This window comes from Lactuca serriola, chromosome 3 (assembly GCF_051521515.1).
Source record: "Lactuca serriola cultivar US96UC23 chromosome 3, Lser_US96UC23_V15, whole genome shotgun sequence".
Taxonomy (NCBI): Eukaryota; Viridiplantae; Streptophyta; class Magnoliopsida; order Asterales; family Asteraceae; genus Lactuca; species Lactuca serriola.
In genome coordinates, this window is record NC_136410.1 from 258,595,783 (window position 1) to 258,613,324 (window position 17,542).

General features: G+C 33.9%; 1 protein-coding gene and 1 long non-coding RNA gene across 6 annotated transcripts; both read right to left on the bottom strand.

The window, feature by feature from the left end:
* Positions 1 to 4,366: 4,366 nt before the first annotated feature.
* Positions 4,367 to 5,476, bottom strand: LOC145094877 (uncharacterized). The gene is made up of 3 exons (XR_013703619.1): positions 5,313 to 5,476; positions 5,012 to 5,215; positions 4,367 to 4,529 (listed from the first exon to the last, which is right to left on the bottom strand). It is a non-coding gene; the product is annotated as an uncharacterized LOC145094877 (long non-coding RNA).
* A 1,294-nt stretch (positions 5,477 to 6,770) lies between these two features.
* LOC145093931 (uncharacterized) lies at positions 6,771 to 17,309 on the bottom strand. 5 transcript variants are annotated; one of them, XR_013703143.1, is made up of 7 exons: positions 17,104 to 17,309; positions 13,727 to 14,285; positions 9,655 to 9,927; positions 8,404 to 9,100; positions 8,227 to 8,319; positions 7,457 to 7,569; positions 6,771 to 7,193 (listed from the first exon to the last, which is right to left on the bottom strand). XR_013703143.1 is itself a non-coding variant. In XM_079032179.1 (7 exons), the coding sequence occupies exons 2-7, from the start codon at positions 13,740 to 13,742 to the stop codon at positions 7,089 to 7,091; spliced, it is 1,320 nt and encodes a 439-aa protein (XP_078888305.1). In that variant the 5' UTR covers positions 13,743 to 14,285; positions 17,104 to 17,306; the 3' UTR covers positions 6,771 to 7,088. The 5 variants fall into 5 exon arrangements, 4 of the variants coding, with proteins under 4 accessions (XP_078888305.1, XP_078888307.1, XP_078888308.1 ...); XM_079032179.1 differs by having other exon boundaries at positions 8,204 to 8,319; positions 17,104 to 17,306; XM_079032181.1 differs by lacking the exon at positions 13,727 to 14,285 and having other exon boundaries at positions 8,204 to 8,319; positions 9,655 to 9,827; positions 17,104 to 17,306.
* Between the last annotated feature and the right edge of the window lie 233 nt (positions 17,310 to 17,542).

The window sequence follows — 17,542 nt, forward strand, 5'->3', positions numbered from 1 at the left end:
GTCAGTTAGCCTGGGAATGTTTGACTCTGATAATGATATTATGTTTTGAATTTAATACTCAAAAGTTATGTTTGACTTATGATATGTTGTTATAAATCTATTTTTAGTAATGTTTAAAAGAAATTTTTAGTCATGATTTTTGGGTCGTTACAATAACTCTTACTAGTGGGGCGACCTTGGTGCCTTAGACCCACTTCTACTGGAAGGTAACTCACCTCAATGTCGTGAAGTGTCTGAACTGTCCTCGTTGTCGAGATCAACTCCTCCCAATTCCTACACATAATAATCTTCCTTAATTACCATATCATACTCTTAACCCCTTTCAAGGGTTACTCAGGTTAAAGCCAAAGTCAAGGTCAAGACCATGGTCAAAGTCAACTATGGGTTAAAGTAAATGTATGGTTGACTCGACTCGCCGAGTTGACCCAACAAATCGTCGAGTCCCCATATCCTCAAAACACTAAAACCCCAACCCCACTCGTCGAGTCTTGCACGCACTCACTGAGTTCTTCTTCATACAAGTCGGGACCTTCAACAACTGACTCGCCAAGTTCATCCTTGAACTCGTCGAGTCCTTCTTCATGCAAGAAGGCATGTTTAGCCATGGACTCGCCAAGTTCCTTATGAACTCATCGAGTACGTCGTCATGCAGTTGGGACTTGCCTTGAACTCACCGAGTTCCATGGTTTCCAGGTCTAGATTCACATCCATCTTGTTGAGTCCTCTTCTAGACTCAACCAGTTCGATCAAAACAGAAGAGGGCTAGGGAACAATGCCCCGACTCGTCGAGTCCCATGAACGACTCGTCGAGTCCCCCAAGGTCTATGTCCGTACAGTTGGTTTCAGTCGGGTTTAACACATCCAAAACATAGATCTTGCCTCCTAGGGTCCATAATACACATAAAGTTACAAATTTGACATTCATGCATGGGGTATTTGGCTCAAATGGCCCTAAAATGGGGTCTACAATATGCATGGGGCTCTTGTGGAAATAAAGTTGGCACCTTTATGCCATGAGAACTCTCAATGTTTCCAGATCTGAAGTAATACCCTTAAATAACCACAAAATCACGAATATGACACTTCTAAGGCTTAAAAAAGGTAGAAATGAACCCTAACTAGAGATCTAATAGATAGATGGTCAAGGTTGGAGCTTTTTAACTTGATCAAGCTGGAAATGTGCCAAAAACTATGGATCTACTTGCCTTCTCTTGATCTCCCAAGCCTTCTCCTTCTTCTCAAGCTTCAAATACACACACAAATGGAACAAAAGTTCAAGAACACTCAATATTCGATTAGGGTTTCAAGGATAGGGTCTGAGGGTGATGGAGGCTGGAGTGGAGGCCAGTTAAGGCGTTTAAATAGAGTGCAAACCCTATATTTTAGGGATTTATCCAGACAAGTCTACTCGTCGAGTCGAGGCTTTCGACTCGGTGAGTAGATTGTCACCCCCGCGCACAATTACTCGCACCTACTCGACGAGTTGGGCCTCCAACTCGTCAAGTCCCTGTGTAAATCTACAATTAATTAAGTTTAAAATACGTATCGGAAACCGGGTGTTACAGAAAGGTTCAAGTTTTTATAGCACCTCTTCAGATGCATGTCATATTCTACTTTCCTGATTTAAATATCAAAATTCTCTTATTTTCTATTCAAATGTGAGGTATGTTGGAGTTTGAATAGAAATGTGGGGTGTTGTTGGAACTTTGCTTATAGCCTAAAAGCATTATCCCACATTGGAGAAAGAAATAACATTGACTAACTTTATAAGCCTTTGTCTCCACATATTCTTAAATGGATAAAGCAAGACAAAATGGCATTTGGGCTAGAATTGTGCTATTAGGCTATCAAATTAGTCTTGGATTAAGCTTGTAATTAAATATAATTAATGGTTAAAAGATGGCCTTGGGCCTTGGGGCTCTTGGGCTCTTCTTGACTAATTAATTATTTTTATATACAGAAATTTCGAAATTGATTTTTTAATTAAAAAAATATGTTAATTGTTAATTAATTGATTGAATGTTAATTAGACAGTTAATTTCGGTTTTGGAACATGTATGATGGTTGATCACATACACAATAACACCACTTCTTTCACTCTCGTTTTTTCTGGAAAATCAAGGAAGCATGAAAAATTTCGTCATCAGATTGTTGTATCCTCTAGACAGATCCCTACCAGTGAAATTTTTGTCTTACCACACTGCAATGCAGACCTCAATCTCTACTTAATTTCATGATTATTGAAACTGTTGTAAACATCCAAATACAAGTATGTTCTTCTGATTTAAGAGTCTTTGTATATTAATTTGATTTATTTATGTTTCTGCTTGTCCAATTTAATATTTGATTGCTTTTGTCATAACAGAAGAGTTCACGTCAGAAGTTGTAATTAAGTAGGCCAAGGTCGAGTATCAAAGGTACAACAACACAAATATTGGTAATTCAGTATGGCTTTTCAGAAACGAGGGTGGGAGGGGTGCTGGAGTTCTTCATGACAAACTAAGATGATATCGGGCGACTGGGTAATTAGGGCTGCAGGAGAGATATGAAAAGAAGAGAGGATACTAAGGTAATTAGGCTGATACCATGATAAACAGTATTTTCCCATGAAACGTGATCTTTCATTAAAGAAATAAATATATAAGGATACAATTACAAAAACTGAAATTAACAAGGAAGATGCACATATTTAGATATTTGCACACATTCATTTTAGGGTTTAGATCATGTATAAACTTCCATAGAAGAAGGTCCAGGGTTTAAATCATTGTACGAATTCACTTTAATGGTGGCATGCAGATCAAACAATGACTTCAAGATGTTATATGGATTAGCATCTTCACCAACGTGACCCCACACTATAATCTCGAAATAAATGAGAAACCACAATAAGCTATATAAGCAAACAATTTTGTCTCTAATAAGTTCCTTCAAGCGGTTTTCCATTAACATGGTGTTAGTGAACTAACATTACTAATTAATAAATATTCCTAAAATTGAAAAAACCCACAATCAATTTTAAAATTAAGATTAACCTTACGGCACAATCTCTTTAAAATACGAAAACTAGAAATCTAAATTTAAAACTTTAACCAACATTATCAAAAGAACTAACAACCGTAAATAATGTCTTAAACTATTAATTAATAGTGTGGATTTATTCAATTTGAACAATGAAATATTTATTGATGCTCATTTTAACTTGGTACGATTACCTTACAAAAATATTTTAAAAAATTTGAGACGTTAAAGGTTGTATATTTCCTGCAATCCTAATTATAAAACACATGAATGGATGCTTCTGAGTTATTATGGTTAATGCATATTTGTTGAGGGACTTAAGTGGAATAAGTTAAAAGTTCATGGGTTGTATCAAAGATTATATGTGGCCGAACATGATTTATTTCAAGAAGAACAACTGAGCAATGAGTTTCATTAAAAGATATGGAGCTCAAGAAAGAAAGTGTCTTATGTATACTTAGATATAAAATCCATCTATTACATAGCTTCATTTGGAAAAAAAAATTAAATATAAAATTTTAAATATTTGACAAGTTTGATTTTATAAGAAAAAAAATATTGAATTATTAAAATTTAAATGTATTTTTTTCTTTTTTAAATTTAAATAAATAAATAAATAAAACTAATAAGACTTTAATTTAGAAATTTAGAAATTAGAAGGAAAGTCGATCAATGAAATTGATATATATTTATTTATACATTTGTTGCAATTATTTTATTTAAATATTATGTGAAATTTAATAAAATGGGAAAAAAACCATAAAATGACATGTCAAAAAAAAAATTTAATAGCCACAAAATGACGTGTGGCAAAATAAATGAGTGTATGACATGTGGCAAAAAAGATCTTTATTTATTAGGATAGATTTGTCCCACGTCGAGTACAAAAACAGTTTCTTTCTTTACTATATCACCTACTATATATAGAGAGAGAGCTTATTGCACTGGGAGATTAGCATACACTACAAGAATAGTGGGCAACAGCAGCGACGTGTGTCGTCGCTAAAGGTATGGGCTATGCCGCTAAAATCTTTAGCAGCGACATGTCGCTGCTAATGAGTCGCCCGTAATGCTTCGTCACTAATGTGCATCTTGTCGCCGCTAATAGTGTATCGTCGCTGCTATTGGCTTATCGCCGCTAAAGCCTTTCTGTCGCCGCAAATACACGGTCACTGGTAATAGGGCATTGTCGCTGCAAAAGATGTCGCCACAAAAAAATTGGTTTTTTTATTTAACATTAAATTTATAAAAAACAATAAAACATTTATAAAATTTGATAAAGTTTTATAGAAATATTAATCCATACACAACCAATCCAAAATATGAATATTAATCCATACCACAACCTAAAGTATTCTTCCAAAATTACAAAATATTTCATAAAATCCTAAAGTAGCTACTGCTTCATCATTTCCTTCATTATTATTTGGTGGCGGCAATGAGCAAAACCACTCTTCCAATGCTGCAGAACAGGGCGAGTCCTTTAGTATCGTTTGCATCATTTCCAACTATAAAGAAAACAAAATATATTACCAACATATCATAATAGCATTATACTTTCCAAAAATTTCCAGAATAAAATATTCCAACATAGATAACTATAATCAACATATCATTGTAGCATTCTACTTTCCAAATACACTTAAACATACATCACACAACATATCATTATAGCATTTTACTTTCCATTATAGCATTTACTTTCCAAAAATTACGAAACTACAGAATATCAACATATCAAATCATAACCAACATATCATTATTGCATTCTACTTTCCATTAAAGCATAGTACTTTCCAAAAATTACCAAACTATAAAATATCAACATGTCAAACCATAACCAACATATCATTATAGCATTCTACTTTCCATATAGCATTTACTTTCCAAAAATTACCAAACTACAAAATATCAACATATCAAACCATAACCAACATATCATTATAGCATTCTACTTTCCATTATAGCATTTACTTAAACTAACAATTACCTGTGATTGTGGTGGTTCTTATGTCACTGGTTGTTCCTGATCGTACATAGACACAACGGTATGAGGTTTACGCCTAATGCCTCTGATATGTCTGCGTCAAATACCCAATATTCTTTCAAAACAATTTTTTACATCAGTGGGTGTTAGACCGCTTGCTTCGGAAGAAGCTTGGGTTCGTTGGTTGATCTCCTGAAGTAAAACATTCTGTATTTTCAAAAAATAATAAAAATCATAAAAATTAGATAACTAAATGCCCTTGACGATATAAACACTTATATGAAAATACAAATTAACCACTTACGTATTGTTGCTCGACTGCAAGACTATAAAATACCCCTTGGTGATTGGAATTAGCCTTACGAAAAGCTTCAATTCGACTGATATCCTATTTAACATTAAAATTTAGATTACTTATACTTTAAATAAACATTTAAATATATCATAACTTACTTCTTTGAAGCATGCATTGTTTTACGAGCTCGAGCCCCTCTGTTTACAACTACTTGTTGTGCACGGACTTCTGTGTTTGACGCCAAACGCGTTAAAAACTCTAGCGTTTGAAAATGTTCGACTGCCTTCGCCCAATTTTCATGTGACATACCCTTGGGGGGGGTTGTTTAATACAGCTGAGATATCTGCAGGCCCCCCGGTTTCCTTAAAATAAGAATGGGATTTACTTTTTCGGCCTCTGTAAACTTTTGCAAGACTCGAATCAATGCTCCGCAACAATTGAGCACACTCTGGATCTATGTTAACCTTATCCAAATCAAATTTATTCTACAAATACAAAAAAATTAGTTAATTAAATAACAATCACAACTAAACTTAAAATATTATCCAAGTTACCTTTAGATGCACAACTGTTGCATTCCTTAATGCGGGGGAAACATTGTCCAAACCAGAAAATATATGAGTGTTCTTTCTTAGGTCAGTTTGATTTGTATAGGATTAGAGTGTTTCTTAATGTAAAACTATGTGAATATATTTAACTAAAGTGTCTTCTTCTTATTTCTGGTGTGTTCATAAATTTTTATCAAAATCTTTAACCATCATTATCAAAATTAAGAGCAAATTACACGAATGGTCCCTATGGTTTGGGGTAATTTGCATGCTTGGTCCCTAACTTATTTTTTTTAGCTTGGAAAGTCCCTCCTATTTGTTTTGTTATGTGCTTGGTCCCTAATGTTTGTTTTTGTTATGCGATTGGTCCATATCTTACCTAAAAACACTATTATGTAAATAGAAAAAAAAAATTGCGAGATAAGTAAGGTAAGGTGATGAGGTTGGGGTTGAGATGTGTTTATTTAAATATTTTAAAAAATCAAGGGCAAAATAGTTTTTTTAGGTAAGACAAGGACCATGCATGTAACAAAAACAAACTGTAGGGACCCTCTGAGTTAAAAAAATAAGTTAGAAACCAAACGTGCAAATTCCCCTAAACCATAGGGACCATTCGTGTAATTTACTCAAAAATTAACTAACAACCGTAAATACCGTTGTTTTGTTTTATACTTCAGTAACTTACGATATCTTGAAAAATTCATCAAACTTGATTGTTTGTTGAAGTGGTTGAATCGATTGGTTATTTTCTTCCTGATGGAGTTTGAGCTTAAAATCAAACCATATAATATAACAAAAAGAGTTTTTGTTCAATTCAAATATATTTTCATACGGATATCTTTCAGGAACTACAATGCAAAACCATTAAACTGCAATTATCTACTACAATGTAATTTTCTCTTAGATAAGCAAGGAAACAAAAAAAAAAAAAGACACTTTATTGCTGTGACAACCAAAATCCCCTTTAAGTCGCACGTAAAAGCATGCCAACCCATGTATGGCACACACTTTGTTGTTGAAAGTCACCTATGGAAGGAGTTCTCTACCCCTCAGGTGGAAGTATATATGGATGTGTACATCAAACTTCTCCCCTTACCCCACGACCTAATGGGAATTGGGCATAGTAATAGTTGTTGTGTTAACGTGTAACATGTAAACATATACACAATAATCTAGTGCAAAAAAACAAAATGTGTAAGAAAATTCTACACACATTCATTTGCGTTGTTTCCATGAACTACAAACCCAATGTTTTCCTCTCAGCTAACTTTGAGTTCAAATCTTTCACAAATGGAGTCCCTTTATTTGTCGACGCTTTTTGCCACCATGTTACAAGTTCGTCCTATAATTAATAAAAGACATCAAGAATTAGAAAAAAAAGAAAAAGTAAATGCCATCCATGTTTGAACTTGAGATTTTATTAATGGATTCTCACTCAATTTACTTTTCCTTTTATTAAGTGTGAAAATAGATTGTTGTCTGATACTTGATGTTTAAAAGATATTTTAAAAAAATAACAATAAACTTGGAAAACAAAAGGAAAAAATAAAAACGAGGAAAGCCTCATTTTCCTTACTATCTCAACAATGAAAAGCGATAGCTTACCTCCATAAAATCGCAATTAGAGACATATTGACTTTCGACCAGGAATTCAACACCTCCAACTTTAACAGGAATAGGTTGCTTCAGACCTCTCCATGGGTTTTCTCCTTGTAACCCTACAACATCATGAAGATGTATCAATGTCATACGATTTGTTGTTCACAATACTTTTTGTTTTCGTCTTACTAACAGATATTTAGCTATAAAATGATTAGTTAAAGCTTCTATTAATTAGACTATGTATCAAGTCATGGAGAATGGAGGGAGTGATACTTTGACATGGGCATATTATAGTTTAATCCACCACATATGGATAACTACAAATAGGACCCTTGAGAATTGTCATGGGCAATCTTGATTCTTTACACTCATTAATGGCTTCCTAGCTAGAGTGGCATTAAACCAAATTCTCGTACAAGTATGCCTTCCAAGAACGTTACATGAGCATATTATATGATTATTGTTCATGGACATATATATTATTCTATTGAAATAATTAGGATTAAATGCGAGGAATAGCAACAATTTTTTTACTTTATTGTAGCATGCGACTTTCATTTCTTCCGATTACAACATTGTATTTTTAAAATACGAACGATTACAACAAAAATCAAAATTTATGGATATAATTGTCTAGATTTTTTGATTATTTAATGTATGAAGTCCAATTTAGAAAAAGATTGAAAGCAACATGACATAATATACAAAGAAACGGAAGTACGCTTTTTAAAAATAATATGAAATGAATACCTGTTATGCATGCAACATAGTACCTTGATCCCCCTGCTCCTTCTGCCCATTTGGCAACCCGTAAACGTAGAAAATACCCATCTAAATGTGAAAACGACAATCCGGAATTCATCCACCTGGCATTACATAACACAACATTCATGTAAATTCACTTCAAAATATCGAGCAAATAGATAAAAAAAAATTGAAGATCTTCTTACTTGAGGATATCTGTACGTGATAACCTAAGCCTCCTTATAGTGTCAAAGATATCTTTTGGTGCTTCTTTAGTTACTCTTTCATACAAACTTATATGTTTCACAACACCCTTGACCTCTTTCTTTTTTATATTTAGAAAATCGAGGGACTCATGACTACATTTGTCAACTTGTGTTATTGGTTCATGTGCCTTCACATCTTGTAAAGGGAGAGAGCGAAAAACACTTTGAAATCCCATTTTTCGGCTCTCTAAACTCTGAGTTTTGTCACAAACACTTTGATTCTCTTGGGATTTTAAACCTTTCAACATATTTGATATCCAGTTCATGAAAGAAACATCATTTCCAACATGGCGTTGCTTCTTTATTCCACTAGTTCCAAGAACCAATTGTTGTTCAAAGCTCACTCTCCTCTTCCTTTTAGTCAACAAATTACCACTTTTGCAACTTTCTATGCTTCCATGGCTATCAACCTTGTGTTTCTCATCTTGGGTATTTTCAAGAAAAGGGTCGTTAATGCAACCATCTTTTTCAATTGTAACATTACCCTTTTCAACATGTTCTTGAGGCTCACACTGAGTCAAAGGTTCAATTTTTAAAGGTGATTTATTATCAGAATCTGACCCATCAACATGTCTAGCCATTTCCTCTTCGGATACCTGGTTAGATAATTGTTCGGATGCACTTTGGTGTTGTGAACCTACAAGAAACCATAGTGCAGTTGAGCAATGCAAAGAAAAAAAAAGATTCAAGTGATTTAACTTTGGGCTAAATACAAGAAATTGCAATATACATTTTAAAACTTTTCATTATAGCCTTGTAATTTCAATTCTTCTTATTAGAACATTGAACATTCTAAATATTTCATAGAACATTGTATTATGAAAATGTACCAATTAGAAGTTTAAAAGATAGGAGGTTACCACTTACCATTGCTATAATTGGAAAGATAGTTCAAAAAGATAATATCAATAAATAAAAATACATTCTTGTAATAACAATAAATGAAAATACAATGTGATCAAACACTTTTTGGCTAAAATATCATATACTTTGTAACAATGAGTGGTTACAATCGGGGGAAATTAAACTAAAAAAGCTTCTTATCTCGAAAAAAATGTTTTTCTTACCCTTTTCCTTGTTTACTAAAGTTGGATTTAATTACAAAGACAATGGTTTGTTTGCAACAACAAAAGTCAATTATAATATATAGCTAATTATTCATAAAATTAATTAAAAGTTCAAAGAATTCACCACTAATATCGCTTGGGCCAACATCCCACATAAAACACGGTTTCTTCTCGACAATTTTAATGGTTAAACCTGTTCGTGGAGACCAAACTAGCTCGGCTAATGTATCGGACCCCACAAAAGGCATCATATCTCCCCTTGAATTTGCATTTGCACCTGCACCTGCAGCCATATTACTATTCTGCCACTGGTTAGTAATATCGACTGAGAGACCTAAATTTGCTTTCGTATCGTTCTTATATGTCATTAGCCAAATGTTAAAGCCAATGAGAAATCCTGAAATTGAAAGTGAATTCAAGTTGAGATTCAACATGTAAATTATAATCAAAACCTCATATGCAAAATAACTTTGTTGATCATTTTATTACTATAATCCATAACTTTTATTATAAAACAAATGAATAAGCAGGTGGACATGGGTTTGTAGGGAGCTTTCCATTTCATCATTTCTACTCTAGGTTGTGTGTTTGACTTATGTTTTGTTTTAATGAAGATTTTCAGCCAAATAAATTTCCTTTTGTGTATGTTTTAATGGAGTAGGTGATATTGTTGAAAAAAGTTATTGTACATTTATTTATTATGTATGTTCTTTATGGTTTAATGTAAGTTTGGAAGAAAAATTGGTATTTGCTTTTCTCTTCCACAACACACAGAGGAAAACAAATACATCCCATCTTCTTTTTTATTTTTTCTTCAAAAAAAAGTTAAGTGATTATAAAGGCCTTAAACCAACATTTGGTATTCGGGCTACAAGTTTATGCCAAAATATCAACCCCAATCTCCATCCATGGGAGATTCGTCAAGGAATGAGATGGATGGGCAGATTACACTACACTATCCTATGATGTCAAGAAACAACTATGTTGAATGGGCCATTAAAATGAAAGTATTTATGCAAGCATAAGGTGTTTGGGATGCTGTAGAGCCCAGTAAACTAGAAGATGTAGTTGAAGTTAGAAAATATAAGATGGCACTTGCATCCATCTATCAAGGAATCCCAAAAGATATGTTGTTGTTATTGGCAGAGAAACAAACAACAACTGAAGCCTGGGAGACTGTAAAAATTATGTACATGGGGGCCGATAGAGTAAAGACGGCAAGGGTGCAGACGTTAAAAGCAGAATTTGAAGTTCTATATATGAAGGAGATGGAGACAGTGGATAAGTTTGATATGAAGATAAACAATGTTGTAAGTAATATCTAGGCCTTAGGAGACAAAGTTGGGGAAGTGTATGTAGTGAAGAAGTTACTACGAGCAGTGTCATCAAAGTTTCTTGCAGATTGCATCAACCATTGAGCAATTTGTAGACCTTGATAAGATGGTTGTTGAAGAAGTTGTTGGTAGGTTGAAAGCTCAAGAGGAGAGAATCTGAGGGCATAGTAAAGTCGAATAAAATAAGCTTTTGTTGACTTACCAAGAGTGGTCTGAAAGAAACAAGAAGCAAAGTAAAGAGGACTCAAAATCCTTTCACAGATCCTACCACTGATAGCAGTCCAAGCAATCAACGAGGTCATGGCAGATGGACTAACTATAGCAACTATGGAAAGGGCCATGGAAGATGTGTTACTGACCAACAACGAGAAGGAAATCGGGGGGGGGGGGGGGGGGGGTCATCTAACAGTCACGACAAGAGCAAAATCCAATGTTATAATTGTCAAGAATATGGACATTACGCCTCAGAATATAGAAACCCAAGACGTGAAAGGAACCATGAAGCAAATCTGACCCACGATCATGTTGAATAGGCAGTATTATTGGCTTCTATTGACAATAATGAAGCAATAGGGGAGGTGTTCCTGAATGAAGAAAAAGTGACACCAAGACTGAAGTTAGCAAGTGATTAAACGACTCAGTCAAATGTGTGGTATCTAGACAATGGAGCACGTAACCACGTGACCAGCCAAAAAGATAGGTTTTAAGATCCAAACAAACAATTCAAGGTTATGTAAAGTTTGGAGATGGTTCCAAGGTACGTATATAAGGGAAAGGTAATATCATATTCCAGTGCAAGAATGGAGAGCAACGAGAGTTGCAAGAAGTATCATAAGTTTTGGGTCAACTAGCAGAGAATGGTGATCGGATCTTGATACATGTATCATTTTTGTGGGTTCACAGTGTAAAAGGGAGACCACTCATGAAGGTAAAACAATCTCCAAAGTGTCTATATAAAATCATCTTGAATAAAGTCGGGTCTAGATGTCTGTTTGGTGAGACTTGTGAACAAACATGGCTTTGGCATACATGAATGGTCCATGAAAATTTTACTGTTCTTAAACACATGTCAAACAAGCATTTAGTTTGTGGACTACCAAATATAGATAACCGTACACAGTTGTGTGAGGGATGTCTAGTGGGAAAGCAGACATGCAAACCATACCCAACACAAGCAAGCTTCAAGGCATAGAGGCTTTATATGGGGACCTGTGTGGTCATATTATACCACCCTGATCTGCTGGTAACCGATACTTTATGTTGTTATTTGATGATTTTACTCGAGTAATGTTGGTATATATGATGAAGACTAAGGATGAATCCTTTAGTGTTTTCAAAAGATTCCGGATATCTTTTGAAACAGAAACATGTGGAAAATTAAAGACCTTCTAAACAGATCGTGGTGGTGAATTTCTGTCAAAACAATTTACCACATATTGTGAAGAAACTCTTATAGACCGACACTACATAACACCGTATTCTCCACAGCAAAACGGAGTAGTGGAGAGACGAAATCGAACTGTTGTAGAGATTGCAAGAAGTATACTCAAGAGTATGCATGTACCATAGTTATTATGGGGAGAGGTTGTATATCATGTTGTTTATATTCTTAATTGGGTGACCAGAAAAGCCTTACAGGATGCAACTCCTTAAGAGATGTGGACTGGAAGAAAGCCACAAGTTGAGGAGTGTTTAGGTGTATTTCTCATGCAAGAGCAACAGAAAGTCATCTTCAAAAACTTGATGATCGAAACAAACGTTTGGTGCACTTAGGATGCGAGACAGGAACAAAAGCATATAGATTATTTGATCCAAACACATGGAAAATATGTATCAGTACGGATGTATGTTTTGAAGAAGATAAAGCTTGGTCATAAGAAAACTCAACCATGTTAAAAAGTACACCATGAGCAACTTTACAATTGAAGGTTACCCTCTAGAAAGTAGCCATGAAGATGTGAGCAACCAGGAACATGAAATCTGGATGCAAAGTCCTACACCATAACAAACCCAGTAGACAAGTGCACAAGCCTCTACACCTACACCCACAAGTTCGACCAGTTCAGATGCTTCTACAAGTACCGCATCACACTTGATATGTGAAGGAGCCCCGAAAAGGTATCGTTTATTCATACTCCATGGCAAGTGATGAATTTTTATGATGAGTGTGATGAATTTTTATTCATGCATGATAGTGAGGAGCCTTTGTCATACTCCATGGCAAGTGAGAATGTTGATTAGGTAAATGCAATGAGATGTGAACTAGAAGCCATTAAAAGAAATAAAACCTGGAACCTGGTTGAACTCCCACCAGGTCGAAAACCCATTGGTCTTAAGTGGTTTTACAAACTGAAAAAGGATCCAAAAGGAAAAGTACCAAAGCATAAGGTGAGGTTAGTAGCAAAGGGCTATGTTCAGAAACCTGGGATGGACTTTGATAAAGTCTTCGCACCCGTTGCCCGACTTGAAACAATATATATTTTGCTTGCTCTTGTAGGATGGATTGTGCACCGCTTTGATGTAAATTCTGCATTTCTATATGGAGATTTGGAAGAGGAAGTTTATGTAACTCAACCGAAGGGGTTTGTGAATCATAATGAAGTAGGAAAAGTATACAAGCTGTCAAAAGCTTTGTATGGGCTTCGTCAAGCTCCCAGAGCTTGGAACTCCCTTTTGGATAACTATCTGAAAACTTTGGGTTTTATGAAATTCCCACAAGAATATGAAATTTATACAAGAAAAAGGAATGATAAGCTCTTAATAGTTGGGGTGTATGTTGATGATCTTATTGTTACAGGAAATTATAGTAATGAAGTGAAGCAATTTAAAGAACAAATGCAACAAGAGTTTGAAATGAGTTACCTCGGCTCTTTGTCATGCTACCTGGGTATTGAAGTGGGTCAACATAAAGATGGTATTACGATAAAGCAAACAGGATATGCGAAAAATATCTTGGAAAAGGCAGGCATGGCTGAGTGCAACTCATGCAAATATCAAATTGAATCCAGGTTGGAGCTAACATAAGATGAAGAGGGAGACCCGGTAAATCCCATAGAGTATAGGAACATCATTGAAGATTTAAGATATCTCACACACACTCGACCCGACATCTCTTATGTTGTCGGGGTTGTAAGTCGATTCATGGAGAGACTCACAGTCAAGCATCTACGAGCAGTGGAACACATTCTGAGATATATTAAAGGAACCATTGACTATTGCTTAATCTACACCAAGGGAGTGAAGAAGACATTGTAACCGGGTACATTGACAGTGATCTTGCAAGGGACGTAAATGACAGACGCAACACATCAGGAATGACATTCCATCTTAATGAAAAGTTGGTTACTTTCGCGTCGTAAAAACAGAGGAGTGTAGTTCTTTCCGCATGCGAAGCAAAATTCATGGCGGCGACAAGTGCAACCTGCCAAGGGATATGGATGCATCGATTGCTTAGTGAGTTAACAGGAAAGAATGTGGTGTTGCATGCCAACAACAAATCAACCATAGATTTGATATAAAAAAAAAAAATCAGTGTTTCATGGGATAAGCAAACACACCGACACAAGATTTCATTTTATTTGAATGTGTCGAGAAAGGAGATATAAAAGTCACCCATGTGAGGAGCAAGGAACAGAAGGCAGATATTCTCACAAAATTCATGACAAGCAAGAAGTTTGAGGATATGGGTAACTTGTTGGGAGTGAAGCAACTAAAAATTATGGATCAAGTGTATAATCAATAACTTTTATTATACAACAAATGAAAAAGCATGTGGTACAATCACGTGGGTTTGTTAGGAGCTGTCCATTTCATCATTTCTACTCTAGGTTGTGTGTTTGATTTATGTTTTGTTTTAATGAAGATTGTCAGCCAAATAAATTTCATTTTATGTATGTTTTAATGGAGTAGGTGATATTATCCAGAAAAGTTATTGTAGATTTATTATGTATGTTCTTTTTGGTGTAATGTAAGTTTGGAAGAAAGAGGCATGAATTAATCTCAACTTTTGGTATTTGCTTTTCTCTTCCACAGCACACACACGAAAAATAAATGCACTCCATCTTCCTTTCTATTTTTTATGCAAAAAAATGTCAAGTGATTATAAAGGCCTTAAACCACCATGGTTTTAACTTGATCTGGAGGTTATTGGGCTAATCTATAAATTTGGGCTTTGGGGTGCTCCAATACTGATCTCATGTATTTGATTTTGGGTGTAGGAATTAAGTGAGGGAGTTTATACAATGCGTTCCATATGTAAAAAATATGAGAATTGTAAATTCTCAAAGTAACACATCCTATAAGTAACAAGCATCACTTGACACACTCGCAAAATACGTCGTGGGTCTTTATCATAAGCTTTAAGCTGTGAGCTATTAACAACTTCCACTATGATTTTAAGTTGATTCATATTTTATTTGGCTAGTATATAGCTGCTTTGGGCTTGGGGTATTACATGGAAATCGGGGAATGCACATGCATATATCTTTGGAAAATAAATTTGTAGTGTTTATATTGTAAAAAGATAAAAAAAAAAAAAAAAAAAAAAAAAAAATTAAATTTATTTATTTATTTAGTTTTTGCTATAATAGTGCAATTAGTGAGCTTCTTATTTTGTTATGCTAGGGAGTCTCCAACCTAACAACAAATCCCATTTTTGCAACATTTTACACTAATCCAACACAATATGTTGTACTATTTTGGCGTTAAACTTTGATGTATACAATTTAGTTTTTCAAGTTTGAGTTTAAGCATTTGTAGTTAATTTAATTTTATAGTATATTTTAACTATAATGTTTGTTTTTTTTTAAGCAACTCCTAAACTACACCAACTGTCTCCAAGACTTGAACACTTAATTATTTAGGAGGAACATTTTTTCCATTTTATGATATTGCTAGGCTATAAGCCTTTTTGTGTAATATTTGTTGCTTGTAATTGTATGTTATACATTAAATTGTTATTAATTACTTATATATGTATAAGTTATTTAGTTATAATTGTTTTAATTATATAGTCTTTAAATTTGTTGCAACAAAAGGATGTAAGACAAATATGTAAAAAGCGTATAAATAGAAGGGGTATTGTTGAAATTTTCTATAGGATAATGAAAAGGTGGTTTAACCGGTTGAAGATTAATCATGTTTGAACTAAATATTACTTCACTTTGGTGCAACCATTGACTCCAATAAAATGAATATTATTGGTATAACAGAGTGATAGCAATACGTTCTTTACCATTTTCGACATTTTCATTAATCTTGCTATATTGATTATCTAAGCACTATCTTTATTTCTCAAATAACACCACTAATCACATCTTTATTTATTCTTATATCATACAAGTATCTTATCCATTATTGAAGTCCATCTTTTTGAATTTGAGTTAGGGTTAAGTTATGAATTATTTAAAAAACAAATGATAAAGTGAAAACCACATCAAATTATAATTATACATAAAATAAGAAGATAGGTAACAATGACTATTGATCACATATATAATGAATACAAAGAAAACCGATCTGGTTATCCAAAATCAGTATCATCAATTGATGTAACTACTTGATAGATAAGTTTATTTTTCCTAAAAGACATTTGACCTAAAGGTATAGATGTGTTCAAAATGTGTAATTTTTTAAATGGTGGAAGGTCTATACACAAAATTTTGTATAGATTTAGAAGTAAAAATTATATAAATGTTTTAGCCCCTTCTATAAAACACAATAAATATATTTTAGATCGGAATGTTTCCAAAAAAGGAAATGTTCTCTATTTCTGACAACCATCCAAAAAAGAAAATTATTCCAACTTTAAGAAAAAGCATTTTTAAATTCTCACAATGATCAAAAAAAGAACCAACTCATCTTGAGATTTTCAAGTCCGGAAACAAATAAACCTAAATTACCTTTGCATCTCCCCAAACTTTTTTCAAAATTTCCATTAAATTAACAAAACAAAATCGGGAAACAAAGAAAAAGAAAATCAAGTTCAAATTCGAAGATGGAAATATATCAATATTCAGTTGAACAAAAATGAGAAAAAGCCAATAATTAGCTGACATCCATAAATCCATGAAATCTATTGAGATCTCTATTAAAACCCCAATATTTATTTAAAGCTATAAACATCCATACACACAAAGGTACACAATGAACCAAAAGAAAAACACCTCAATTGCAGATTCTATATATAAATATACTCATCACATATTAAAACCTAGAAGAAATGGTGAAAAAGGACTCACCTTACACGCCACACAACCATGAATCGGTTGGATTCTCTCTGAAAAGTCAAAACCCCAATGGTTGACCTTCTTTTTGTATTGAACTGACTACTCGTTTTCTGAATTTTGTAAAGAAAATAGTCAAACACAAATGGAGATAAGATTGCTTGTGGGTTTTTACGAAGAGAAGAGAGATAGAAGAAAAGAGTTTATACGCTAGGCGTCATAATACTAACAGTGACATGCATAGAGCTCCTTTAGTAGTGTGGTTGATGATGTGCCACATGGGGACTTGTGAATGGTGAGAAGAAAATTTAGAAAACATTTACTCGTACGACATTTATGAATCCTTGGCTGTTTATGGACCCAAGCTCCCAATTCATCAATGTAGTTATTAAAGTATTTAATTTATATTTATTAATTTATTAGCTTTATTTAAATTGTAAAAGATTATTCGAAA